The sequence below is a fragment of the Eretmochelys imbricata genome, chromosome 10 (genome assembly GCF_965152235.1).
Source record: "Eretmochelys imbricata isolate rEreImb1 chromosome 10, rEreImb1.hap1, whole genome shotgun sequence".
Classification (NCBI taxonomy): Eukaryota; Metazoa; Chordata; order Testudines; family Cheloniidae; genus Eretmochelys; species Eretmochelys imbricata.
In genome coordinates this window covers 64,704,520-64,732,508 of record NC_135581.1, presented here as the reverse complement: position 1 = coordinate 64,732,508, position 27,989 = coordinate 64,704,520, and the positions used below count along the sequence as shown (strand labels likewise).

The window sequence follows — 27,989 nt, the reverse complement described above, 5'->3', positions numbered from 1 at the left end:
TGGAACCTCGGAGACTTCAGTGGATCTTTGTGTGGACACAGCAGTCCACCTGCAGGGTTCATAGTGCAGGATTGGGGTCACAGGTTGAAATTCACCCATGGTCAGACTGCCAGCCAAAGGCCCGTAGATTTCAAAAGAGCCTTCTATTGGCTACCTGCAAAGGGATGAATTTCAGTGATGGATTGCATGCACATTCAGAATCATGGTGGGGAAATATTTAAATCCAACCAAAAATCTACTCCCATTGAAGTATTTTTCTCTGCATTTAAAAAAATACATTAAATACAAAAAAATACATTTGGTACAAAACAAAAAAATTCCTTAACTGTAGGTTAGAGAGCATCCCTTTGAGTTTAAAAATACATTTTGTTTTCTTGTCCATGGTCAGTTTATCCTAAAAATCATATTCTGTCTTGCATTGATAGATATTGATGAATGCCAGAATGGACCAGTGTGTCAACGAAATGCAGAATGTGTCAACACGGCTGGCAGCTATCGCTGTGAGTGTAAAGCCGGCTATAGGTTCACGTCAACAGGCCAGTGCGCTGGTGAGTATTTCCAGGCTTGTTTGTATCTCAGTATGCAGTAGATAGTGGCTTTAAAAATAAAACATTTAAAATCATATTTTTTCTTTAACAAAGGCTGTAGTGTTTGTGTCACTCTAAACTAATATGATGATAAGAATGTAGGGAGAAGATAGGTTTTTCCCCTCAGCAACCCTCTGTTGCAGTGGTGCTCAAACTTTTCCTCTCGTGCTCCCGTTACCAGTAATGGAATGTGTCCACCTGGTCCGCCCCCACCCTGGGCCGGGGGCTGCAGCCAGAAGTGGGCTTGTGGCCAGGGGCTGAGAGCTGGTGCTGTGGCCGGAGCGGAACTGGGGGCAGAGTGGGCCTGGGTGGTGCTCCCCTGGACATTCCTCCACATCCCCATAAAGGGAGTGCCCCATAGTTTGGGGACCACTGCTCTGTTGGAATGTGTGTAGACTATATTTTTGAGCTGTAAGGGCCTGCCTTCTAACAATATATAAAGGTTTTGATGAATGTTCTGCTTTTTTATCTCTCTCATGGTTAATACACTTCATGCCTGCAAAAATTCAGGTGTGTGATTGCAAAATAAGTCTAACTAGAGAACTTCCAAAGAGGGGCTTTGAAATGTCCTCTGCCAAACGAGTGTATCCTTTGAATCAAACACTGAATAAAGTATTTTCTTTGTTGGTTACAAGTAAAATCTGGCCTTGACTTGCACTCAGTACAGTGCTTATTGCGTGACTAGCGTTAGCTGGATGGACTCTGTGCATGAACCTCCATAACAGACCACAGTGTCTGGCTGTGGAGTAGTATAATACAGCGTGGAAAGGTTATTTGAATCTCATACACGGCCACATAATATTTTTCTAGCTTTTATTTAATTAACCTTAAAAATGAAACTAAGAATAAACTGAACTAGAAGAACTTACATGGTCAGTGTTACAGTCAGAAAATTCATAAAGACTAACAGGTAGATTTTCGAAGGCACAAGTGGCAGTTAGGTTTCTAAATAGGCCATTTGTGCCCATCTATCCCTAAAGCTCCTTCCTTGAACTAATTCTGTTGTGCTTAACCCTTCATTTGTGGTATATTGTGGAGGTAAAGCCAAGGAAAATTACTGTTATCTGGCCCTGGAAATTCAAAAACTTCCCAGGGAAAGTGCAGTATTTTCCCCTTCCTCTACATAATTACTGTGGTTTGCAATATCACTTGCTAAATGTGTATAGCTAAGGATACGATTTAGTCACAGAAGTCACGGACCCTGTGACTTTTTCGGCTTCAGCTGTCAACACCTACAGCTGGGACCGGAGACTGTACACCCATGGCTGCAGCTGGGGCCGTGTGCCCCCACCCCATGGCTTCAGGCAAGGCCATGTGCCCTGCACCATGGCGATGCAGTTCCCGCACCCTCCTGGCAGGGCTCGGGCTTCCAGCTGTCTGTCTGTCTGTCTCTCTCTCTCTCTCTCACACACACACCACACACACACGCTAGCGCTTTCCCCATCCCCCCAATTATGTTTAGTAAAAGTCAGACAGGTCACGGGCTGCTGTGGATTTTTGTTTATTGCTCACGACCAGTCTGTGACTTTCACCGAAAATAACCGTGACAAAATCTTAACATTAGTTTTAGCACACTATTTACCGCTCAGATTTTCACAAATATCACTGTCTTTTAGTAGTCTCTGATGACAAGGTGGTCTTATCTGCTAGGTGATGTTCAATAGCTAGCTTAGAAAGTTTAAGAAGTTTTTCACACTTAAACAAGACTCTGGAGATTATTTTAATATACTTATTTGACTGGGACTACAGTTCTCTGTTCCATTCACTCTGTTTTCCAAGGATGACATCATAGCAAGAATGGTATTCTTGTTATCTTGATTATTTAAAGAATCACAAAGGTTCTATACAGGATTGTGTGCCAAGTGGCTGTAAACATTGTATACCTTTCTGGACAAAATAATAATTACAAAGGAACTTGATAACATTTTCCTTGGATTTTCTGCTTCTAAGCTTTTGAGTTTTAGGAAGTGCACTTTTCACTGCAGTGCAGTTTTGCATTGTTTTACGAGACCTTCATGGGAAAAGGGTGTAGGGGCAGAAAAGAAAATCACTTTGAGAACTAAACCTTGTTTTGTTAAGATATATGGCAACATGTGCAAATATTTAGCATGTTGTTAACATGATTGTTGTTGTAATTCCTTCATTTTAACAGAACAGGAAAACCAGGGAAGGTTCTGATATGAGCCACAATACCCTAATACAAATTGGCACAAGCATTACTTCCCTGTATTTTGCTTTTATTTTATATTTAGTGAAAATAAGGTGGAACAATCACAGTCAAAATAAAAGTGTTTGATGAAGGGTTTGATCCAGCAAAGCCCTGAGAAAAGTGCCTGGCAACCTTACTGAAATCAATGGAAGTTTAGGGTGCTGTGCACCTTGTAGGATTGGGCCCACAGAGCAGCCACTGCATGGAAAATGGTAATACTAGAACTGTTTGTGTGCTATTATATCCAAATATGACCCGTTGCTGCCTCAGACAGATTGAGCTAGTTACTCCTCTCAGTATCTAAATAGAATTCTTCAGGTGTTACCTGTTATGGCAAGATAATAATTTGCATCCAACTTTCTTTCATAATGCCTAAAAGAGTGCCGCTTCCCAGTTCCTAATGTTCTGTGTTCATCACAAAAGAAGCTCCCAGGGTCTATGATGGCCATAAAGTTTGGAGTGCAACCATTGATAGTTGTGAAGACAGAACAGGGGACTTCCTGTTAATGGATCTCTCCATCACAGGGAAGAAGCTGCTTCTTTCTTTCGACTGAATATAAGGAAAAATTTACCTAATTAGCCACATTCGTTAGATTGTGAAATGGCTTTGAAGAGAAAAGGGAGTACCCCATCTCTTGAGTCATTTAAAACGAGAATAGACAAAACACTTAGGAGTATACTGAATGGAACCAGCCCTCATTGGAATGGAGGTAGACAAGATCACCTTACTAGATATTTTTCCATCTCTACTTCTTCTTATTATGGGGAGAAATGTGCTGAATAGTAAACATTCTGCTTCTTTATATGTGTTTTTCTGACTGCTGGTTAAATCCTGAACTTACAGAGGAAAGCATTCACAGCAAGGGTAGCAGCGAGTAGTCACATATCCAACTGGTGCAAAAGACATCCTGCTATCAGAAATCAGCATGTCATGCACTGGGCCAGCACTACATGGTATGGTACTTTTTGTTGCTCTTCTGTGCAAGATGGTGCTATTAAGCATTTGTGGCTACTGTCAGGAAATGTGCTGTCCAAATTATTTGCCAGGCATGTCCCTGTTTTAAGCTAATCACACTCCCATTGATCGTGGTTTGCGTAGTGTCACTTTAGATGAGATTTAGATGCAACCACACTTGGGTGCACCACTGTATCCATATTATTTGTGCACCACTCTGCTTGCACGTTGGATTTTGGCTTTCTGAGAGCCTAGTGCAGGGAAGGGCCAGTGTTCGCTCCATTTCTCATTTGTATGAGTTCTCTGATGGTTAATCAAGGTGATCATATTACATTCAGTACTATAATCAAACATGTCTGCAAGCAAGTAGCATTTTCCTCTGGAAATATGTATAACCATAACAGATAAAGCTCTTAAACCTCCCAAACCACTGCACAATTGTTTATTCTCTTTGTTTACAAGCTGTTTAATTCAGCATAAGAGAGATTTTCCTACACAATTACATTGCATTATTTTTATTCCCATGGTGCCCTGTTGCTGTAGCTAGAAATAGTCACTTGTAAGTAACTTTTCCCAATTATTTTCCAAATCTGCAAATGTTGCAAAAATTAATTTACCATGAATATTCCATTTTGTGTTAACAAATTAGTACTTTATTGCCATGAGAGAATAATTGTCATTTTAAATTAGAAGCATGAATTGGATACTAGTTTTCATAGTTGCCACTTATAGTTTGTTTCTGGCTTTGTGGTTTATGGAACAATTTTCAGATGCCTTTTATTTACAGATCGCAACGAATGCCTAGAAATTCCCAATATCTGTAGCCATGGCCAGTGTATTGACACTGTTGGAGGATTCTACTGCATATGTCACTCGGGATTCAAAACCAATGCTGACCAAACGATGTGCATAGGCAAGTATCAAGTTATGCTGTTAGATTAATGAGTAAGGGGTTTGAGGCCTTTTCTCTGTCATAGTAATTGCCAGATCCGAGTAGACCAGTGGCACTTTTCGTCCAGTGACCTGCTTCTGACAGTGACCAGTAATAGATGCTTCAGAAAAAGGAGCAAGCAACACCGTAGTTGACAATTATGGGTAGAACTGACCATTGGCTAAGTTTATTCTGCATCAGTTAGTGGTTGTTTTATACTCTGAAGCATATAGTGCCTATGATTTTAAAAAAAAAAAGTATCCTACCTAACATAGCTGTAGAGAGATGTTTTTGTTCTTCATATAAATATTCCATCCTTTTAGAATTTCACTAACCCCTTGGTTTCAATCATACCTCGGGGAAATGAATTCCACAGATTAATAATGCAACATTGCAATGCAATAATTGTAAAACTGTCTAATGCTGAAGCATGTAAAGGACTGATTTCCTGCGAGGCAGAAGCAAAGCTGTTTAAGTAAAACAAGAACTTTCATGTTAAGCCCTTTGAAAGCTTCAGGTTTAGGGCCAAATTACTTGCTGACTTCAGAGGACTTGTGCCCACTTATGCAATCAGTGAATTCAGAATATACTCTACTGCATCTAAGCCTTCTAAGCATTTGCTTGCGTAGTGCTCATCTCAGATAAAACTAGTCAGATTCGGGCCAATTTGTCCCTTTTCCATGGGGACATTATTAGAATGGGAGAGAAGAAATGCACCCTTTGTTCTGGGTTTCACTCAGTTTTCTTACTGAGATTTTGGGCATGTCTGGGTTAGAAGTGGCTAGCCACCTAAAAGCCCTTGGGAAGACAGCAGATCCCTTATAGACAAGGTTAATGTATGCCTCCTTAGGAAACGGCAAGATGGAAGCTGCATGTAAACAAGTTGTGGATCAGCCCTTGCTCAAAAAAACATCTTTTGACATTATCAGTCAAATGTATAATCCTGTCTCATATCTTCCTTTTTTTTTTTTTTTTTTTTTTTTAGGGAAGCTTAATCTCTATTCTCCCAATTGCTCTTTTAGTAATCCAGGATTAGTTCATTTCTTTGCACATTGTTTGGCTATCTGGCCTCCCTCTTCACTATCAGTTAGTAACAAGAGTTCTTGTTGCTGCTTTTCTTTCATAGATATTAATGAGTGTGAAAAAGATCCATGTGGCAATGGAACATGTAGAAATACCGTTGGCTCTTTCAACTGCCGCTGTGACAACGGATTCATTCTCTCACACAATAATGACTGCATAGGTAAGGAGGTACTAAAACTGTTGCTGAGACCAGTCCAGGTTTTCTAAGATTGTCTGTTATTCTAATTACATAGTCATAAACACCATATTTTTCCAGTGAATTCAAATCCCAGCTGTATAGTCAATATAATTAGAGGTAAAGAGCAATTTCTTTGCTCTAGAAGCCAGTTTATCAGTCTCACACTCTATGAAGTGTAGTTGTAGCCATGTCAGTCCCAGGATATTCGAGAAACAAAGTGGGTGAGGTAATATCTTTTACTGGACCAATAAAAATAAAAGAGACGTTGGTCCAATAAAAGGTATTACCTCACCCACCTTGCCTCTCTAATCTCTTGCTATGTAATTTACTCCCCTCTTCTGGCAGCCACTTGAACATATGCCTCCGAATATACAGTCAGTTCTAAGTATCTATCTATCTATCTAAGAATCCCATAAAACAATAAATTGGCTGCAATTTTTTCCCAATAGTTTTTGAGGAAAGCAAAAATATTTATGATACAGAAGAAAACTGTTTGACTTTCTTCAGGAGATGACAGAAAGGGACAGGAATACTGTGGACTTAAAATCTCTGCAAGTAATGGGATTCTAGTGTGTGAAAGGCTGTCTGTCTGTGGCCCTACTGAATGCAAATGGGGCTCCACGTGGGAGAAAGAACCCACGTGTGCATATCCCTTAGAAGAATCAGGGCCCACATTTGGGCATAAAGAGACAGATAAATAATTATGCCATCCTGAATGTATCAATATTGTGCTGTGAGGATGAAAGTCAGTTTAATAAACAGAATTCCTTCTTACGTGTATTTAATCTTTGTGGATATTCGCCATGCATTTCTCATGTTAGTTTTTTGTTTTAGATGTGGACGAATGTGCAAGTGGAAATGGGATGCTCTGCAGGAATGGCCGCTGCATAAACACAGTTGGGTCTTTCCAGTGTCTTTGCAACGATGGCTATGAGGTGTCCCCCGAGGGCAGGACCTGTGTGGGTGAGATTTTAATCTAGCATTGGTTACTACGGCAAGAGGATTGTAAATCCTCAGCACATGTTCCCAGGCAAAATGGTGAGAAAAAGGCAGGTTAGAGAAGAACTTCTCCTGCTATCACTATGCTCTTGTCGAAAAGCACAAATACTGTGGTAGCATGCTGCATTGTAATATTGTATTCCTTGAAATACTCATTAAGTTATTGTGCACACAGTCAGGAAGGAATTTTGCTCTAGGACTGGCTAAAACTACCTTTGTCTCCTCTCTGGGGATTTTTTTTGCGGGGGGTGGGGGGGGTCAAATACCTTGCAGGCCATTGCGTGTAATCTTTTTTAAAAAAACATCTTGCATATATTTGAGGGAAACAAACAGGTCCAGTGACTTTCCCAGATCTTCCCCTTTCATCGGAGTCCGATTTTACTTCATTCTTTTATAATAGTTATTGATTCTTCTTAATAAGAATGTACATAGCTCTCTAGATTACCATGGCACTTTACAAATGTATAGTATGACACCTTTCCTGGCCAGCACGCACCCTTGCATAGGGGCCTGATCCAGCAGAGCCTTTCTCCCACCCGTATGGTTGCTCCTTTGTATAATTTCAATGGCACTGTGCATAAAAGTAAGTTTACATGCAGTTGTGTTTTCAGGATCAGGTTGTAAGGCAAATAATCAAAGCAAGACAACAGGACACAGAACAGATCAGGAAAGGCAGGTGGTGGGGAATTAGCGGTGAAGGGAAGAAGATAGGCAGGACTCCTGGAGGAAGCCAGTTTTAAAGAAGGTGAGGGTGGATGCTTGGAGGACAAGGTGGTGGAGACTGTTTAAGGCACAGGGAGCAGCGTAACAGAAGGCTTTGGGTGCTTAATAAAAGTGTTCAGCATATGGGGGCACTTCACACTTCTTGGGTGCCTGCTCCCTTCCAGATACATTTAATCCACTTATATCCCTGTCCATGTCTGACATGGGGATGAATTGATATTGATTCTTGGGCTGAGGAATCTTTTGTCTTTCTTGATTTATAAGATAATTTATAAGCACATTAAACTCCTTGTAAAAAAGGACTGCCTCCCTGCTCTCAGAGAGCCCTGCAAGTGATAGATGCTCCCATTCTTTTCACCGAGAGTTTTGCACCTGACTTGATGTGAGCAGGATTAGAGCTGCCTCAATAACTGTTCATTTCTTTGCTTGCAGATATCAATGAGTGTGCAGTGGAGCCTGGTAGATGCTCACCTGGCACGTGCCAGAACCTGGATGGGACGTATAGATGCATCTGTCCTCCTGGATACGTTCTGCAAAATGACAGGTGTGAAGGTATGTAAGGGTCATTCGTATTTCATAATGGCAGCCTGGTAAAAAGCAGCTCTCAGTCCTAATAATATGTATAGTCATGCCTATCTTTAGGCCTTGACGTGTCATTTTTGACCCCTGTCAAGTGTCTGAACCTAATCATAAAATAGAATAATTCCAACAAAATTAAGTATCCTGTAAAGTTTATGTACATGTGTACAGTATAATATGTATGATAAAGTGTAAATGGTATTGATTTAAAAAAATAGATAATTAAATTAATCCTTCTAGGCTACGCAGCCACAGAGACTTTTACTCATTTGGGGGGCAACCCATTAGTCTGTCTAGGTACCTATCGCTATGGTATCTAAATACGCAGTATTACTTTTCTCTTGGTAATGTGAAATGCTAGATAGCCTGTGCTGTCATCACTTAGTATTTACTCGAGCAAAAATCCCTCTGAGTTTTGCCTGAGCAAAGACTGGAGGACGTGACCCCCGGAAAGACATTTTTAAAGGCCTGTATGGCCTGGAGATGTCTCATTATTGTGGGCATGCCCACTGAAAACGTCTTTGGAAGTTAGTCCCAAATTGCACACCTGGATTTATTATCAATAGAGCGCTAAAGTTTATTTTCGTTAAGGCACAGGGATTTGCTCTCAGCTGAAACTATGCAGTGTAATACCTGCTGGATCTCAATTACTATGCTGGGTATTGTCAGTTACCTTTTGTGTTTTGCAGCTGCCAATACAGCAGTTTTGATTGCTGAAGTATTGTGTTCCTTTTCTTGCAGATATTGACGAGTGTGTAGAAGAACCAGAAATCTGTGCCTTGGGTACATGCAGCAATACTCCAGGCAGCTTCACATGCCTATGTCCTGAAGGGTTTGTACTGTCTTCCACAGGAAGAAGATGCCAAGGCAAGTTATTTTATACATTTTGGTCTTTATATATTTGTTTGCTTTGGGTTTACTAAAAAGTTTACTAGATGCCTGTTTCTAAAGTAACAAAGAGGCTGTAGAATCTAATAGTGGTTTTTCACAAAGAAAGCTTGATGCTTATGTACTCTGTCCTAGATTCTCTCTCACACTGTCTCCTCAGCACAAGAGAGAGAGGAGCAATTAAGAGTGAAAAGATATGGTTAAGGCACGGAGTTAAGCAACGGAACCCTGTCTCCTTGAAACCTTTCCTCACCGACCTGGAGAAAAAGTTTAGAAATCTTAAAAGAGGAGGGGAAAGGTGAAAATAAAGACTGAGGCGGCTGCTCTGAACTTTGAACAAAGTGTATGGAATGGGAGCTGAGGATGAATATACAGAAGAGCTTACATTAGAGTAATACTAATGTAGACGAAAAGAACAGAGTGTATGTGAAAAAGGATTAGCAGATGTTAAGTAGCATCAAATACACGCTATTCCTCACCAGGAAGATATGGTAAAGAAAAGACTAGAAGAACCTTTGAAAGCAGCATTGTAAGAAGAGTAAACACCCTCTGCTTTAAAAGGATTTAGATGCCTTTGTTCTACCAGCAAGGCTGGATTAATGGAGGGGCTTTAGGGGCTGCAGCCCAGGGCCTTGGGCTAAGGGGGGCCCCGCAAAAATAAATCGATAATTATATATAATTCAGTGGTCACCAATCCATCGATCACGATCAACTGGTTGATTCTGGAGCCTCTGCCAGTCGATCATGATCTCCGGGCCACTAAAAGTCCAGCAGCGCAACAGGGCTCAGACAGGCTGCCTGCATGCCGTGGCCCCACACCGCTCCCAGAAGTGGCCAGCTGCTGGCACATCTCTGTGGCCCATGGGTGGGGGGAGGTGGCTCCGCATGCTGCCCTTGCCCCCAGTACCGTCCCTGCAGCCCCTATTGGCTGGTTCCCAGCCAATGGGAGCTGTGGGGACAGCGCGTATGGGTGTGAGCAGCACACGGAGACACGCTGTCCCCTTCCCCCCAGGGGTGTGCAGAGATGTGTCAGCAGCCAGCCACTTTCAGGAGCAGCGTGGGGCCATGGCATGCAGGCAGGCAGCCTGCCTGAGCCCTGCTGTGCCACCGGCTGGGAGCCACCTCTGGTAAGCGCCTCCCGGCCGGAGCCTACACCTCACACCACCTCCTGCACCCCAACCTCCTGCCTGAGGTCAGAATCCCCCCCTGCACCCAACTCCCTTCCACAGCCCACACCCCTCATGCTCTCCTGCACCCCAATATCTGCCCCAGCCTGGAGCCCCCTCCTGCACCCAAACTCCCTCCCAGAAAGAAACTAATATAGCAGCTGGTAAGGTAAGAGGTAGGCTATTTTGAATTAACTATATTCTACATGTTTTAAGACTGAAATATAACCACAGAATGGTTTTATGTTAATTAACAGGCAAGTTTAGTATAGCATTAATAGCCTCGATGCCATAATTGTGATAATTTTGTTTTAAATTAGGAAAAAGACTTGTATATATGGACACCACAAAATCTAATAGCCCCGGGTCCACAGGAGAGTTAATCCAGCCCTGTCTACCAGAATCACGTGCAGTGTTTTGAGCATAAACATGGAACTGATTAAGAAAAGAGATCAAAAACTGAACAGCTAGGAATAGAAACATGTAGGCTTGTTACTGCCTGCACAGAAGTGCAGCAAACTAAAGAGCTGGACATCTCAAAGACTTTGAAGAAGCTCAAGTAGATATAAACTTCCAAACTCACAAACAGATATCCAGGTTCACAAATGCAATGTACAGTAGGCCCAGCAAGAATCACCAGTGACAAGACCTTTCAGGATCTCTGTAGTTATGTTTGGCCCAAGACAGGGATGCTTGTTGAAATCCTAGTGAGCTCTTCATCCCATGATAGCTAAATGAGATTGTGGTTTTGGTGAGATGAATCCAACCTGCAGTAAACATTTGGTTTGGCACTGTGAAAATAGTAGCCGCACTTACATAGTTGTTTAAAGCCCATGTGCTATCAATCTCTTCTTCTGAAAAATCACCCACAAAGCCAAGAAAATAACTGTAGAAATAATGCAACCTCATCTTATCTTTTCTGAAAGAGGACAGGTGTTTCATGTGGATTGTCACAGGAAAATTAATTTATTTCTGTACATTGAACTTAAAGCAATGTGTTTTTTCAGCGGAAGGTTGGTTTTTTTGAGTGTACTGAGCCAAACAAGCTTCTGTTTAAAACTTCACATTACCTAGAGTTTTTCTGAAGTCTGGACAGTGCCCAGCACTGATCTTGTAGCCAGAAAACTGGATGAGCAGCTGCTTCTGCAGCTGACCCTTATGCTGTCTGAGTGCCAACCTAAGGAGTTGCCAGCTGTCTGCCTGCTGGAGGCATGTGGTCTGCGATCTCACTTCTGTTCCAGTGTTTAGGTTACCCAACATGTAAGAACACAATGTGGTACCACAGAACCAATGGGCCTTTATCTCTAATTTGGTAAAGCATTGAGGAGGAAAAAGGTGCTGTTGAAAATTGCCACTCGATTATTTTTTACATGCAGCATTATCATCAAGGGTTAACTCACGCTTTTTAGTTTCCACGTGATTTTATTAGCTAAAGATCATTGCTCTAATAATAGAATGTAAATAAATTAAGTTAATATTCAGGGGGTGCAGGAAAGGAAAATGAGGTTGGGAGGAGCACAGCTCATCCTCCTCTTCTAAAGCAGTGGGGAGCTCCCCCCTCTTCTCCCTGGCTAGAATAAACAATTCTCTCCCATGGATCTTCTCTTCCTTGGTTGGTAGAGAGAGAGCTCTCTCTTCTGTTTCAATCCCCTGTAACCACTGGCCACAACAATGCTTTTTAAGATCATCCATATGGAAGCTCTTTTGTAATTAGTTTAAGTTTTGATTTTCACTTACCAATTGCACCAAGTCCTAATGTCTTTAATACAGAGCTGTATTATAATGTGCTTTTGTTTGTGCAGATCTGAGAGTGAGTTATTGCTTTACCAAATTTGAAGATGGCAAATGCTCAGTTCCCAAATCCAGAAACCATTCCAAGCAAGAATGTTGCTGCGCCTTGCAAGGAGAAGGATGGGGCGACCCATGTGAGCTTTGCCCAGAGGAAGGAGACGGTACGTTATCAGATATAATGGAATCATGGTATTATGGGCACTCAGAACTGAAAGAAGACAAACAATAACTTTGAGAGTCATAGAAGTGGGAATTAGAAAACAGAATGATCTTCCTCAAGAACTAGTAGATTATTTTGTTTGAATCATAGACTTTATGTTCAGAAGGGACCATTATGATCGTTTAGTCTGAACTCTGGCACAATGCAGGCCACAGAATCTTACCCACCCACTCCTGTAACAAACCTCTAACCTATGTCTGAGCTGTTGAAGTCCTCAAATTGTGGTTTAAAGACTTCAAGGTGCAGAGAATCCTCCAGCAAGTGACCCATGCCCCACGCTGCAGAGGAAGGCGAAAAACCCCCAGGGCCTCTGCCAATCTGCCCTGGAGGAAAATTCCTTCCCGACCCCAAATACGGTGATCAGCTAAACCCTGAGTATGTGGGCAAGACTCACCAGCTAGACATCCAGCAAAGAATTCTCTGTAGTAACCATCTCACTTAATATTTCTTTTGATGAAGTAAAGACCGTTGTGCTATAGAAAGGCATACAACATACCTAAAAAGAAAAGGAGTACTTGTGGCACCTTAGAGACTAACCAATTTATTTGAGCATGAGCTTTTGTGAGCTACAGCTCACTTCATCGGATGCATACTGTGGAAACTGCAGAAGACATTATATACACAGAGACCATGAAACAATACCTCCTCCCACCCCACTCTCCAGCTGGTAATAGCTTATCTAAAGTGATCATCAAGTTGGGCCATTTCCAGCACAAATCCAGGTTTTCCAGCAGGAGCGTGAGTTTGTGTGGGGGGGGGGCCGGAGGGTGAGCTTGAAATCTAGTCAGTTTTTTTGAAAACTGTAGAGCTAAAAGTATTACACTTGCCTCTCTGAATCTCCTTGCCTGTCTTTGGCACATTTTCTTATTGCTAAAAAGTTTTTCTCCATCCTGTAGCTATGAAAGACTCAAATAACAGGGGGAACAGTGAAACTGATTACTCATTGCAGCCCTGATTTAGGATAGCCCTGAACCACATGCTGTGCTCAGTTAAAGTATTGGTGTACAGTTTTTTACTGAATAGACACTTAGGGAATTCACAGCGTCAGTGCTATTACGTTACAGGTATATTAATTCAGAATGACAAATCACGATTAACAGTATTACTATTTTCAATGATGTGTTAGTGCAGTTCAGCTCATGAACAAATCATGGAGATGTTGAGCAGAAGCCAAGAAACAAAACATCAGGTTTCCCTATTGTGCTGTTTCTTGAAGGCTTCTTCCCTAAGCGTGGGTGATTAAATTGGTCTATCTGTGTACAAGTCAAAAGGTAGAGTGAATTATAAAAGCATGGTGAGCTTCAGAGCGTTTTCCTGAAGTGCCTACGCATCCATTTGTCCCAGTCTGATTTGTTCTCAGATGACAAGATCAAGGCTCTTTATTTTTTTCCATCTTTAAAAAAGAAATTGCTTACAAATTTCTGAACCTAGAAAACTCCCTTAGTATGGAGGATGCCAAATTTTTTAAACATTGTATTGTATTCCCTGATGCAGTCCATGTGAAATGTGCCCTTGAGCACGTGGTCAGACCAAGGCTTATGCATCACTTATGTCCCATTTTAAGCCCTACTTTAAACGCCTGTGTGATGCATAGCCCTTTTGCTGACACTCTACGTGGGGCTGAATTTCGCTCTCTGTGAGGAACAGCTGGTCTGGCACTTGATTGATTTTTAATGGTATCATACACCGTTCTGTTTTGTTTCATTTCATTTTATACAATCTCAGCAAAGTGTAGGTAATATTTTAAAATTAAGCCATGAGACAAAACGTCTGCAACTATAACTATGTTATATTCTGAGTGTAGAGTAGATAAATAATATCTCAAGGTGGGTCTGATCTAATCTCAAATCCAAGACTCCACTTTCCTGCACAAATTTTATGGCTGGGTGGGATGAGGGGTGGTTTTCGATTCAACCCCAAAGCTTGTGTGAGGGTTTTGTCCTGGGTCTAACTCAAAATCATAAGGGTTCTATTTTCTGAATCTGACTTGATGGAAATCTTGTGAGCATTTCCATTCTCATTACCTTTTGGTTCAGTGTAGTGGAAATTTATGATTTTATTTATTTCTCAAGTGTCCAGAGTATGCTAACTGACTCATATAAACAAGGGGGAACATGCTCTCCACACCAAAGAGTGGACAGCAACCTGATCTTGCACGACTTCTGCCATTTGATATCTTGCAAAAAGAGCTCAAGTGGTTTGTTGACATCAGACTAATTCTATTGTAAATCTAAGATAGGCTGAGGTGCTGTTGTCTCAGTTCATCTGTACTGAAATCAATACTTGATGTGTAAAAGGCAGCTATTAACCTGTGGCTCTACAGGATTCAACAAATTGGTTTACAATCAGATCAGGCTGTATTTTCTTCAGAAATTTTAGTTACAAGAAAAAAGAATACCGTTGTTGACATTTTACTGCTTTTAATAGAAATCTTTTACTTAATGTCTTCCATAAGGATAAAATAAACAATGCTAATTGTTTGTAAGATTATATATGTACCTGATAAAAATGAAGTGAATACAGTTACTTTATATGTAAAGGAGTGTAGGTATATATACTTTATGCACCACATTTGAGTGTGTATGTGTACGTGTGTGAGCGCACACGCACACCCTCTTAAATGTAACATATAAATGAAAGCGGCGTCCCACCATATGTTAAACTGATAATATATTTATCTGTAATTAATTGTCGTTACATGGTTTAACATACGCATTTCACTTACAGAGGCGTTTCGTCAAATTTGTCCATTTGGAATTGGCATCCTTATTGGACCAGGGGATGCACGGCTTGGTAAGTGATTGGTGTTCTGAACAGTACCGTAGGGTCATAACTCTAGCAGGCTACTTCCTGTCCATCAGGCACCCTCTCTTCCAATTAAAAATCACTTCTCTGCAAATGTTTTCAAAAGCCCTGAATTTGTTTTGTACAGACGCTTTGCATGGAATTATTTATACAAATGTAAAATTCAAACTTGAACTTCTCTCCCACTCCATTAATTAACCTTGAGGAGACCGTTCTCTGTCTTAAATTATAATGACCAGACATACCAGGAGAAATCTGAAAAACCTAGAGAAGGGATCCAAGCTGCATATTTCCGCTTCTTACCGACATTTATAACCAGCTGTAAGAAATGGTTTTAATCTCTTAGTACTAAAACCACAGAGTCCCAGTTCACCTGTATACATTCTTGGGTCTAATTCCCTCCGTAGACAAACAACACTCTAGCCCAAATCTTGTGGGTAACTCTTTTGATATCAGGAGACTGAGATAGCTACTATATGTCATGATGCTTCCTCTCACTGGGACCCCTCTTAAGAAGGTTCTTTATCCAACCTTTAAGATCATTGCAACTTATGTGCCGCCCTTGGAAAATTTTGCATGAAAGTTCCTATTGTCCCTCATGTGAGCTAATCTCCTTTCAAATATTTTCATTGTGTGTTGTGGAATATTCAGTCCTAAATTCATGTTTGTCATGCTAGATTAGTCTAAAAAATGGCATTTAATTCACTAACTGTAGCCCTTTCATTTTTGTTTCTGGGCTAAGATGTGGATGAGTGCCTTGACCCAGATAACTGTAGATTTGGGCAGTGTATCAACACGGATGGATCCTTCCGCTGCGAATGTCCTTTTGGTTATATCCTTCAGGGAGCTCAATGTGTAGGTAAGTAAAAGTGTTGTATTCCATTGTAATGACTCCTAATTCCCCAAGTATAACAATAAAGAGGAGTAGTGATAGATGCAACTCCAGTTTAGGACCCTTACTGATTCCTTGTTTATAAACTCTCATGCTCATGAATAATGCAGAATCCTTGCACGTGATCAGAGTCAGATACTTGCAACTTCAGCCTCCTGTAACATGCATTCATGTCTTGTTTTAACTGTTTGCAGATACTGATGAATGCTCGGTTGGAAATCCATGTGGAAATGGAACTTGTAGGAATGTTGTAGGTGGTTTTGAATGTACCTGTGATGAGGGATTTGAGCCAGGACCAATGATGACATGTGAAGGTGAGACTCTCAAATGCGTGGGTCTTTCAGTTTCAGTTTTATGGTAAACCATCAGTAACTTCAGGAACAATTGATAAATTTTGAGGTGCCAAAGCAGGCAAACTAGAGATACTCTTGTGTGATGTCTCCAACTACCTATGGCAGACCTTAGCCTCATCAGCACTTCAAATACAGGAATCCCAATCCAAATGTGAATCCTTTTACCATGTTACCCTGTTTCTAACTGGAAAGGTAAGTGAGCAGCTTCTTCACTTTCTGAGCTAGTGCGTGCTGATGGATTGCCCAGTTGGGAGTAACATAAAGCAAGTTCCATTCATTCAGTACCCTCTCCAGAAAAGTTACTGATTGTATTCACTATGCATGCGGCTTTGATGTGAGAGTTCAGACCTTCTGGCATAACCTAATTCTCTCCAGCAATGCACCGGAGAGTAATTCTACCACTGGATTGGCTTACGCCACTGTTAATAAGCACTTAGGGCCTCATCCAACTCCCACAGAAGTTGGTGGAAAGTTTCCCATTGACTTCAGTGGGAGGTAAATCAAATGCATAAACACTAAATGTAGTTTTGTTCAGTTTACACAGCACATGAATAAATATGTTTCAGGCGATGTTGGTCACAATAAGGATAATATTTTGTAAAATGCAGGCTACAGAAGAGTCTGTTGTCTTGTTGGTAGCTAAAATAAAATGCCTAGAATCAACAACATGTGTAAGAGTAAACAAGATCTGGGGGCAGGTGTTGATTTAACACTGATTGTATTTTAGTAGTACAAAGCTGGAAACTACTCCAATTGCCAGATAGATGCTGCAGGCAGTGATTTCTGCTGCCTTGCTCCCATAAGGAAATCTAGGCAAGTAGGGATTTCTGTGGCCCTGGTCCTGTGCAGAAGTGTACAGTCAGTCAGTAGAATCACAGATCTGACAGTAAAATTTAACCTTGAGCAATTTAGCATCTCTGATTTATAACTAAACTAAACTACATACATTCTCAGCTGGCGTCTTTTGCAAAAGCAAGTTTCACTTTGCATATGGGTTGTTTGTCTGAATACAGATGTAAATGAGTGTGCTCAGAATTCTCTACTGTGTGCCTTCCGATGTGTGAACACCTACGGATCATATGAATGCAAGTGTCCAGCTGGCTACGTTCTTAGAGAAGACAGGAGAATGTGCAGAGGTAAGGTTTCATAGTTAGAAGATACTGTAATTTCAGACAAGTTGGGGTATAATTCTCTCAATGCTAACAGTTCCAGGTACAAATCCCTGGGGAGCCCTGGAGGGGAAGATTAGGGTGCCCAGATGTCCCAATTTTATAGGGACAGTCCCGATATTTGGGGGGGTTGTCTTTTATAGGCACCTATTACCCTCCTCCCCCTTCCTGATTTTTCACACTTGCTCTTTGGTCATCCTAGGGAAGTTTAAAATTTTGGGTGAAAGTCTATGGCCTGCTCATATTATGGAGAAGGTCAGACTAGTTGATTATATTGGTCTTAAAATATATTAATCTATGAAAAGGGTAATAGTATCAATGTAAAGGGTTACCCACCTTAAGTGAAATCAGTTACCTCCAGGCCAGTATTTTTCGATTATTAATTTAGCACAGCAGAAAGAAGTTGTTTGTGATTTCACTTTCAAAATGAAGAGTTCATTATTATGAGTTTCCATGAGAATCTCTCTCTGTAAGTATGTATGATTCTGTAATATGAACTCTTTCAGATCAGGATGAATGTGAAGAAGGAATTCATGATTGTGACTCAAAACAAATGGAGTGTAAAAATTTGATTGGCACTTACATGTGCATATGTGGACCAGGATATCAGCGCAGACAGGATGGAGAGGGCTGTGTAGGTAAGTGAAATTGCGGTGTTAAACTTCTGTGAGATAATCGTTTTCCCAGCAGAGCTGAGCTGAATTTCAGATAATAGAGCCAGATTCTGGAGAAAAATTGGCAATTTTGGACTTGACTAATTGTTTAGGAATTCGGGGGGAGGGGAGAGAATCACTCATCTACCTGTATAATTGTGCCCATAAATGCAGGTAAAGGGTCGTGGAGAGCCTACTTCTCCAATGCCTTCCATATGTGGCCACATATGGAAGATAAGTGTAAAGTGCTACCACTGTTGTTAGTGAATGGAGAATTTGAATCAGGCCGCGTTGTACACTCTCTTTGCACAGAGGTTAATGATGACACAGGCAGTCGAGAATCGGGTCCACAGGCTGAATATATTCAAAGTTCAAAACTTCATACTTTTTTTTTGACTCCTGGACTAACATGTTTATGGATTTTATTTTTTGTCACATCTTTTTAAAAAAATACAGATGAAAATGAATGTCAAACCAAACCTGGGATCTGTGAGAATGGACGTTGTATCAACACAATAGGAAGCTACAGATGTGAATGCAATGAAGGATTCACTGCCAGTGACACCCAGAATGAATGCCTTGGTAAGCTAGTTTAGCAAAGCCAACTAGCATCTCATTTGGTACCGGAAGTTTGCAGTAGGTTGGGATTATTTCACTGGCTAATAATATATTATTGTTTTTGCAGAACTACTAAAGAGTTTGAACTCAGCGGGATTACCTAAGTGTCTGCAGGGTGGAGCCCTCTGTCACTAGGCACCATCCTGGCACTAAATTCTTCCTTTGCTAATTGTACTCTTGTATCAGTTGGTTAGAGTGCACTGGCTTATTATGAAAGCCTCCTGTTGATTAGTATCAATCAGCAGGGAGTTACTCTGTCCTTTTGTCTGTGATCGTTCTATTTTCAGTCAGCCCTTCTTCTTCTTTTCTCTGGGTTCAAACAGAAGTGCAACTTTTCTAGGCACACTGTGACTTCAGTCCTACCCTCTTACTAAATTTCTTGTCTCCTTTGTTTCCCTCAGACATCATGTTCTCTTTCTTGCTGCTGCCAGACTTTCATTTTCACTTCCACAGTCCCAGGGTTAAGTATGCTTCTCTTTCTTTGATATTTCTGACTAAATTCCTAATATGTCATGACCCCCCTACAGTCATTGCCACGAGTACTCTACTTGCAACATAATTTGTCTTTCAGACAACAGAGAGGGCTACTGCTTCACTGAAGTGTTACAAAGTCTGTGTCAGATTGGATCAAGCAATAGGAACTCTGTCACAAAGTCTGAATGCTGCTGTGATGGCGGGCGTGGCTGGGGGCCAAACTGTGAGATCTGCCCCTTCCCAGGCACCGTGGCCTTTAAGAAGCTTTGCCCCCATGGCCGAGGATACATGACCAATGGAGCAGGTACTTCTGTCTGTAAAAGTTTAAGGGGAAATCTGCAATCAAAAAACCACCTTAGTGACTATGAAATCAAGAGATAAAGTGTAAACTCCATTTGCTGCATTTTTGAGCACACAGAAATCCTTTATTTTAACGCATAGACATTTAGGTCCAAATTTTCTGCAAGCTTTCCAACGGTGAGAATGCAGAATTTGCTGAGGACCTTCGTGCATAGGCAAAAAGGTGTTTGAGCAGCCAACTCAGGTGGTTAGGCACCAACTAAATCCCAAATTTCAGCAGGCTCCCCAAATCATTCGCTGGCAGGACATACATTTGTATGCAGACATCAGGTAGTCCAGCACATGAATGTGCAATGGTGCTGGAACAGTTTTTATAGTGGGGGTGCTGAGAGCTGTTGAACCAAACTGTAAATCCTGTATATAATGGAAACCACTTCAAGCCGGGGGTGTGTGGCAGCACCCTTAGTTCCAGCACCTATGTGTCCGTGGATGTTTGCACACTCAGATCTGAGCTTTTTGTCTGTGCCTAATGGAGGACACTTGAAACCTGGCATTTGTGTTTGGTGTAATTACCTGTTTGGTTTGATTAAAGATAACTGGACAAAAACATACAATGGAGTTACCAGGATCTATAATTAAACATACCACTGAGTACTCCAAATGACCCAGGAGACGTTTCAGCACAGTAGTCACTGATGCTGAGCGTTGGTGTTTTTTCCCCAGCTCTTAGAAGTGTTGTTCTCTCCCCACCCCAAGATCATGGGCTCCTGCTCAGTGTGATGCCCCAGCATGCTCTTGGTTGGTGAGCTGCACGCACACACCCCATGAAAAGTGCTGGAGCCTTGGAGAGGTAAGTCCCATTTACCCCAATATTGCATCGTTTGGTGAAGTTTTCTTTCTAGTGTGCAGTGCTAACTAGAAAACCCTGGAGAAGGAAGTGGAAAACTTTCTTTAAAACATGCAATATTGGAAAAGAGGGACTTTCGCTTGCTCCAGGTAGGCCTCAGTGATGTTCAGTGGTGTTGTGAGCTGTCAGCAGCAGAGTTTATGCTGCAATGTTACACTCAGCTTCTCAAACCTGTAAGAAACGTAATACATAAAGGATAATATTTTCAAAAGTGCTTAAGTCACTTTGACTTTGGAGGTAGGTTCTTAAGTACATAAAAGCCAGATTTGTAAAGGCACATAAAGAAGAAGACAAGTGCCTAGTGGAATTTTCATAAGCACCTATCTGCATCTTTAGGCACCAAAATACCTTTAAAAACCTGGCCCTATGTGATCTTTGAAAATGGGACTTCAGCTCATAAGTCACTTATGTGATTTTGAAAATGTTACACAAATTTCACTTTCAAATATGCTGAAGTATCCCTGTTGATTTTCTTTGGGTCAGATTCGTAAAAGAAAATGTGAGCTTTTTCACTGGCTTAAATGGAAGCTTGAACAAGTCTTTTATTTGAGGTTCTTGATAGGACCTCCTACTCTAGTTATTCATTTGCATTTAAAGCTTGCTCATTACATTTAAATGTTAAATTTGTGCTGCATTGCCTAAATCCTTCCATATTTTTCTTTCTAAAGATACAAGCCTCCTAAACGCATGGAGCATTTCATTATTTGGATGTTGCATTTTTCTTGTCAAAACACAGTAGTCTCACTAAAATCAGGTACAGTAATTTCCTATTATTTGTCTTCTCTCTGAATTTATATTTATTGCATTGCAGATATTGATGAGTGCAAGGTTATTCACGATGTCTGCCGGCATGGAGAGTGCATCAATGAGAGAGGATCATATCGCTGCATATGTAAACCTGGCTATACTCCAGATATAACGGGCACCCTTTGCATCGGTAGGTTTTCCATTATTTTACACCTGCCAGTACGTTACTGAAGAGATGAACTTGAATGGAAATTTACAGGAATAAGAAATGAGGGTTACCTTTCATCACAGGAAAACAAAACATCACTTGTTACCAGGCTTTGGGGGAATATTTTTGTGCGAAATAATCTCCTGAATATTTTTAACTCTTCATTACAAATCTTGGTTGATAGCACCAAAAAGAGTCTGTTTTTTCTCATTTTAGATCTGAATGAATGTAACCAGTCCCCTAAGCCTTGCAATTTCATCTGCAAGAACACAGAAGGGAGTTACCAGTGTTCATGTCCAAAAGGGTACATCTTACAAGAGGATGGGAGAAGCTGTAAAGGTGAAAACTTGAATGGAGGAACTCTACGTTTCACAGATTTTACTGTATCTACCCAAAGATACATTTCACAGACAAATAGCTACCAACATACATGCCAAGGGTCTGACTCTGATCTCCCTGACTCTGGTGTAAATCAGGAGTAGCTCCACTGAACTCTGCTGTCTAAAACTGGAGTAAATGTGAGAGCAGAGGCGAGCCCAAAAATATTGGAGACAGTTGGAATATTCTAGTCACAGTAACTATAGCAGTGAATATTTTTTAAGACTTTTCTTTCTCAATATTTGCTCCCTGGTATAAGTAATTTTTCTTCTGATTTTAAGCATGTTGATTTAAGCCATGCCTTGCAATAATAATTTCATTTTAATTAATGCCAGTTATAGTAGCTCAGACTGAATGTTTGCAATACATTGTCAAGCATCAGCAGTGTTTTAACTAACCATTCCTGCAGCACTGGATGAGAGAGGAAAATGAAGGAGAGGAGAATACTCTGTCTCCTCCATTTCCTTCCTTGACTCCCATTTCCCAGTAACCTTGGCATCATGCTCGACCCTCACCTTTCTTCCCACACCTCTCCTGTCTACAAAACTGCCTTTTGACAGGAAGAGGCAATAATTTAGAGGTTAAGGGCCTACTACAGGAGTGGGTGGGTGAAGTTCTGTGACCAGCGTTGTGCAGGAGGTCAGACTAGATGATCACGATGGTCCTTTCTGGCCTTAAAGTCTATGAGTCTATATTGCCTAAGCACATAACTGCTTTGACTCCACCAATTCTGAAACCCTCATCTGTGCCTTCATTTCTCCTTCTCTTGTCTAAAGCAACTCCCGGCTCCATGGCTTTTTCAGGTCCCAGTGTCCTACAATCAAGCTCTCCACTGTTGCTGCCCATTTTCTCACAAGTCCCAAGAGGAACTACCAATAAACCTCATTTCTCAAACAGCCTCACTGGTGCCCCCATGCAGATCCAGTTCAGGGATATTCTCTGTCTCTCCTCCTCTCCACTGCTTCTGCCTCCTCTTTGTCTCTTTTGACAAAACCATTGATCGGAGAGACCTCTCTTCTGCAGGCTTTGTCATCTGGAAGAGTGTCTCTGTAGCTCTACATCTTATCCAATTTCCATCTCTTTTCAAATTTCATCTTAAAATGATGACATTTTCTCTATTGCCAGTATCTTCCATTTTGCTCTCCCTTTGTTGTTGGCTTTATGGCTGCATGCTAACATGTATTCATCCTAGAGAACCAGTTCTTTCAATGCTGAGAGGTGGAGCTCCACATGCAAAGAGGAGCTTGTGCAATTGCACATCCACAAGTGCACATACATTTACTGCAACTGCATAGGCAACTAGGTAGCTGTGCACTTAAATTCCTGTTCACACCTGCAATATCTAGTTTGTGAGTATTTGTGGTAAAGGTGCACAATACTGTGGAAGCACCTTTGCATATGTATTTTAATATACATGCAAATGGGACTCTACCATTTGAAAATTTGGTCCATAATTTCTGTAATTTATACAATATGCTGTCTTCTGGCCTGCATTATTTCAATCTGTAAAAGCATTTTTAGGTCAGATCTCCAATCCTTCAATGGCTTCTAGCTCCCTTCACATGTAGTCCTACTCTATTAAAAAGGACTCTGCCTGCCCATCAGAGCCTGCACTAAGGGAACCCACTCCAGCATCAGAGCCATCGTTATCATTTGTCTGATAGATGCTACTACAAAATATGTGCCTGCTACCACTGAAGTCAATTGTCTTCCAAAGGAGCTCCAGCAGGCTATAAACTGTGTTCTGCTGAAGTGGGCTGTAATCCCAAAGGAACTATTTAAACAATAATGACAAAGTAAAATGGCATTTCCTATGCCAAGTTTGGAATTGCTGTTGTAACCTACAGGGGCTTTACTCAGCCCTTTGATATTAAGGGCATTACATAAATCAATCAAAATGTAATGTTACTTGCCTGAAGCTCTCCTGTCCCACTAGCTGACATCAGGCAAGGTCCTCTGACTGGTAGCACGTTCTGCTCTGCTAGAGTACTGGGCCAGGCCTGTGCAATGTACTTTTATGTTTTACTCTTCTACAAAATATTTGTACTTTGAACTGCTAACTTGCAGCCACTTCTCTCAGTGTCGACATTGAAATGTCAGCACCTTGGTAGGGACTGAAAATGGAAGGAATGTTGGCTTACTCTTTCAGATCTCGATGAATGTGCAACAAAACAGCATAACTGCCAGTTCCTGTGTGTCAACACCATAGGGGGCTTCACTTGTAAGTGTCCTCCTGGTTTCACTCAGCATCATACAGCGTGTATTGGTAAGTGACATTGGACGTTGCTCTTCATGAAGTGGAAACTCCCATTTGAGGATTCTTATTGCATCTCATTCCTGACGGTGTTGTAACAGAATGGTGACTTCATCTCCCAGAAGAAATTAGGTGCAGAAATGGAGGCTGTTTATGCTGAAATACTGGACCAAATTCTGCTCCCACTTACACTGGGGGAACCACAAAGGATGGAATTTGGCCTAATAAGTTTGTTGTGCAAACAAATTTTCTTTGCTGTGTCTGCTGGTATCAATTATTTACTGTAGAAGAAACTGATATGTTTGTGCACAGAGCCATGTTTTCTTTAAACAGCCTCTATATTTTGCACCTGCAATTAGTTGTTGGTGTAACTGAGAGTGTGTAGGTGTCTATATGAATGCACTAGCAAATCAGGTAGTTAGAGACCTAGGGACAGAGGAGGACTGCACTGGATGAAAGATTAGGGGCAGAGGTGGAAAAAAGGCCCTTCCTCCCTCCCCCTTTCCCTTGTTTCCTGCACTCAAGTCTTTGAGTTCCCTAAGTGCAAGGACTGTCCCTGATAGCACTGTGCATGTTTCTGGCCCTTTCTTCACTAGTTATCAGCAGTTTCAATGTTGTCCCTGTAGTTGGGTGCCATGTTAAGGTATCTTTAATAAGTTGGCCCTAAATGTTTACATTTGAATGACTTGATCGATGTATCCATCCATATTAGAACAGTTTCAATGTAAAATAGAATCTCTCCTTTTCGGTTCTGCAATCTGGATCTTGATTCCAGTCTTCTGCGCTCCCACGGCACCAGTGTCCATGCTGTGTACACAAGGAGAGCAGAATATCAGTCAGGATCCAGCATGAAGGTTTGAGAGCAGTTCCCTTCATATTGTATCTCCTGCTAGTGTTGTCAAGTGGAAAAGTAGGGATTTCTCTCTCCCATTTCTTTGGTGCAAGGTACAGGATGGAAAAGAGCGCAGTGTCATTCATGTCAATGTCTTGTGTCACTTATGCTTCTTCTCTGCTTTTCATGCACTCTTATACTATTAACATCCTTGAATGATCATCTTCAAGATGAGTAATTACCTTGCAGAACAGTAGTAATACTTTCATCTGTTTTACCTTTAGATAATAATGAATGTGCCTCTGAAATCAATCTGTGTGGGGCGAGGGGTATTTGCCAGAACACACCAGGAAGCTTCACGTGTGAATGTCAGCGTGGCTTCTCCCTTGACCAGACTGGACTCAGCTGTGAAGGTAGGCACAGTAAATAGTACAGACAGCTTGAGCCCTCTGGTCTTCTATTGTCCCAACAATAGAAGAGCAGAGATGAGACCAACAATAGAAGACCAGAGGTTGTCCCAACAATAGAAGACCAACAGATGAGCCTGGGGCATCTGGCATCATAAACTCAAAGACAACAGCACACACATTTTCGCTGCCCCAGTGGGAATTTTGGGAATAAGAGGGTTCCTCTTGGATTTCCCTTCACTTCTCCCCAAATGCATAAGGAGACGGTGATTTTCCCTCTGTGCTGAGCCAAGCACCTTTGTTCCAAACTGAACATTGCTTAGTGGCTTCCTGTTGAATTTTGCCCCAGAATATGTGAACCCCTTCCCTTCCCGTGGGAGTTGTTGCTATTTGTAGATCAGCTTTGATATACATTCAAATAATAAGATATCCAGAAAGCAAAACACAGACAATGAGGTGAGAATCCTGGACACCTTGATTTTCTGATGGCTCTGTCTGTGAGTGTGGAAGGGAATTCTACTGTGTGGATCCTATTGAGCCCTGGTGAAAGCAAACACAAGTTCACTGAATTCAGTGGATGCGCCAGAAATGAATTTGGCCTCGTATACATGCCCCATAGAAGAAGGGAACAGTAAGCATGCATCTGATGTGAGTACGCAAGGAAATACTCACACGCATTGCTCTCAGCTATGCAGTTTCACTTTCATTGAAGTAAGTAGGAGCTGTACCCAGTTATTTGAAGTCATTTGCATCCAGGGGCCAATTCAAAGCTGGAATAAGCAAGTGCATGCAATGCCATTAACTTAAACCAGCTCTGAATTTGGCTCTTTCTGTCTAGTTTAGAAGAAGGATTACAGTATGAAGCACAAAGGAGCACTGTGCAAAGTCAATTTCAGCGTGTAATTCACTTCTTGCATGTGTGAAGTAGAAGAGTGATTGATGCCTGAGTAATGAAGGTTAATAGAATTTGCGAAGAAAAAGATTCAGAAAGATAGAACCTGAAATGTGTAATAAAAACCAGTCCTTTTTTATGACAAATTTTATTTAATCTTACAATACAGGTTTAAAATGCACATTATATTCTTTTTTAAATGGCCTTCATTTAGATCTTTTTGTGTGCCACTGCTTCCATTCAGTCATAAACACTCCATTCTTAAGGAATGCAACAATACTTAATGTATACTGCTTAAATTCTGAGCAAAATATTTCGCAGGCCACTGTTTCTAGGATACACTGCTTTCAATTTTAAAAGTATTTTTTAAAAAGATGATCACATTTTGTGTCATAAAATAATTCCCAAATGACAAGGGAACTAACACAAGAAGCCACTGAAGTTAGCTTACTCCTCTTCTGATATTCCTCTATCTTACAGTTTTATATTGCCACTCATATTTGCCCACCTTTCACAAATTCTCCTCACTGATCACATGACATTGATTTTGGAGGACAGTAGGATTAAAAAGAAAAGAAAAAACCCTTTTTTAGAAACCACGGAAAGTACGTGGTTAATATCTCCGTTGAGAAGAGAGAATTCCTGACATTTGGACTGTGTGTCACCCTTTTAGATGTTGATGAATGTGATGGAAACCACCGGTGCCAGCATGGTTGCCAGAATATAATTGGAGGATACAGGTGTAGCTGCCCACATGGATATCTCCAGCATTACCAGTGGAACCAATGTGTTGGCAAGTCACTGTCTTTGTTAACAAAATAAAATACACCATAATTGTGTTAGCAACAAGATGGAGGGGGGAGGTTTGTTTCTGTATTTTGTTTAGCCATGTATTTCATAAAACTCTGTCCAGCAGAAGGCAAACCTGATACGATACTGAGGCCCTCTCGTGACATTCTGAGCACTCTCAACTCCCATTGAAGTCCAATGGCCAAAGCCCTGCTTCAGCAAAGCACTTTAGTCAGAGCTAAGTGTGTGCTAGTGAGTAGTCCCATTAACTTCAAGAGAACGACTACTCATATGCTTAAGTACTTTGTTGACTCAGACATGGCCCAAATGCAGAAAACCTTACTCACCGGTCTCTCAGTCATTACTCAGACAGGACTCTTAATTGAGAGTTGTCAACACATAACAAATGGCAGAATCAAACGCTGTATTTGGATTGTAATAGACCTGTAAGATTAAACATCTAGCACAACACTTTGCAAGCATCTAATATTCCAGAACAATCCTGCTGTATCTGCATCTCCATCTTTTAGCTACAGTCCTACAACTGGACTGTTGTGTCTGAGAACTAGCTTTAAAATCTACTGAGATCACATGCGTGAATGATAGGTTCTCCTAATGCGTTGTGGAGGTTTGCCCACATTACAAATCTAAAACATGATTTGTCAAAATTCAGCCAGATTTGACTGTATCTGCCCAAAGATACTTCCCCAGACCTTAGGGGTAAAATTCGCAAGGAGCACCTACCCAACACTGTTTCTGCTATTGGTTCTTCAGTGTGTTAGGAAATAAATTCAACTGCAGATTAAAATGAAACATTTGGTCCCCATCTAAAATTTGGTTACTTACCAAGTTGCTGTGACCCACATCAGTGGGGTTACTCATGGAGAATGTTATCTTCAATATGATTTCAGCAAACAGATTTGGGCCCTACTTGTCTCAGAAGTCCTAGGAAACAACTCTGTATTATACTGCAGCAGGGCAACATGAACCTGCCGTATTCAA

General features: G+C 41.2%; 1 protein-coding gene across 2 annotated transcripts in view; it reads left to right on the top strand.

Moving 5' to 3' along the window:
• Positions 1-27,989, top strand: part of FBN1 (fibrillin 1) — a 217,390-nt gene that overhangs the window by 180,967 nt on the left and 8,434 nt on the right. For both annotated transcript variants that reach the window (XM_077829074.1, XM_077829073.1), the window contains 19 exons: positions 426-548; positions 4,539-4,664; positions 5,809-5,925; positions 6,778-6,906; positions 8,098-8,217; positions 8,986-9,111; positions 12,101-12,250; positions 15,037-15,102; positions 15,857-15,973; positions 16,201-16,320; positions 17,373-17,495; positions 18,035-18,166; positions 18,638-18,763; positions 19,371-19,577; positions 21,292-21,417; positions 21,652-21,774; positions 23,963-24,079; positions 25,184-25,312; positions 26,872-26,991. In XM_077829074.1, the coding sequence (XP_077685200.1) occupies positions 426-548; positions 4,539-4,664; positions 5,809-5,925; positions 6,778-6,906; positions 8,098-8,217; positions 8,986-9,111; positions 12,101-12,250; positions 15,037-15,102; positions 15,857-15,973; positions 16,201-16,320; positions 17,373-17,495; positions 18,035-18,166; positions 18,638-18,763; positions 19,371-19,577; positions 21,292-21,417; positions 21,652-21,774; positions 23,963-24,079; positions 25,184-25,312; positions 26,872-26,991 (2,397 nt within the window). The remainder of the gene's footprint in view (positions 1-425; positions 549-4,538; positions 4,665-5,808; positions 5,926-6,777; positions 6,907-8,097; positions 8,218-8,985; positions 9,112-12,100; positions 12,251-15,036; positions 15,103-15,856; positions 15,974-16,200; positions 16,321-17,372; positions 17,496-18,034; positions 18,167-18,637; positions 18,764-19,370; positions 19,578-21,291; positions 21,418-21,651; positions 21,775-23,962; positions 24,080-25,183; positions 25,313-26,871; positions 26,992-27,989) is intronic.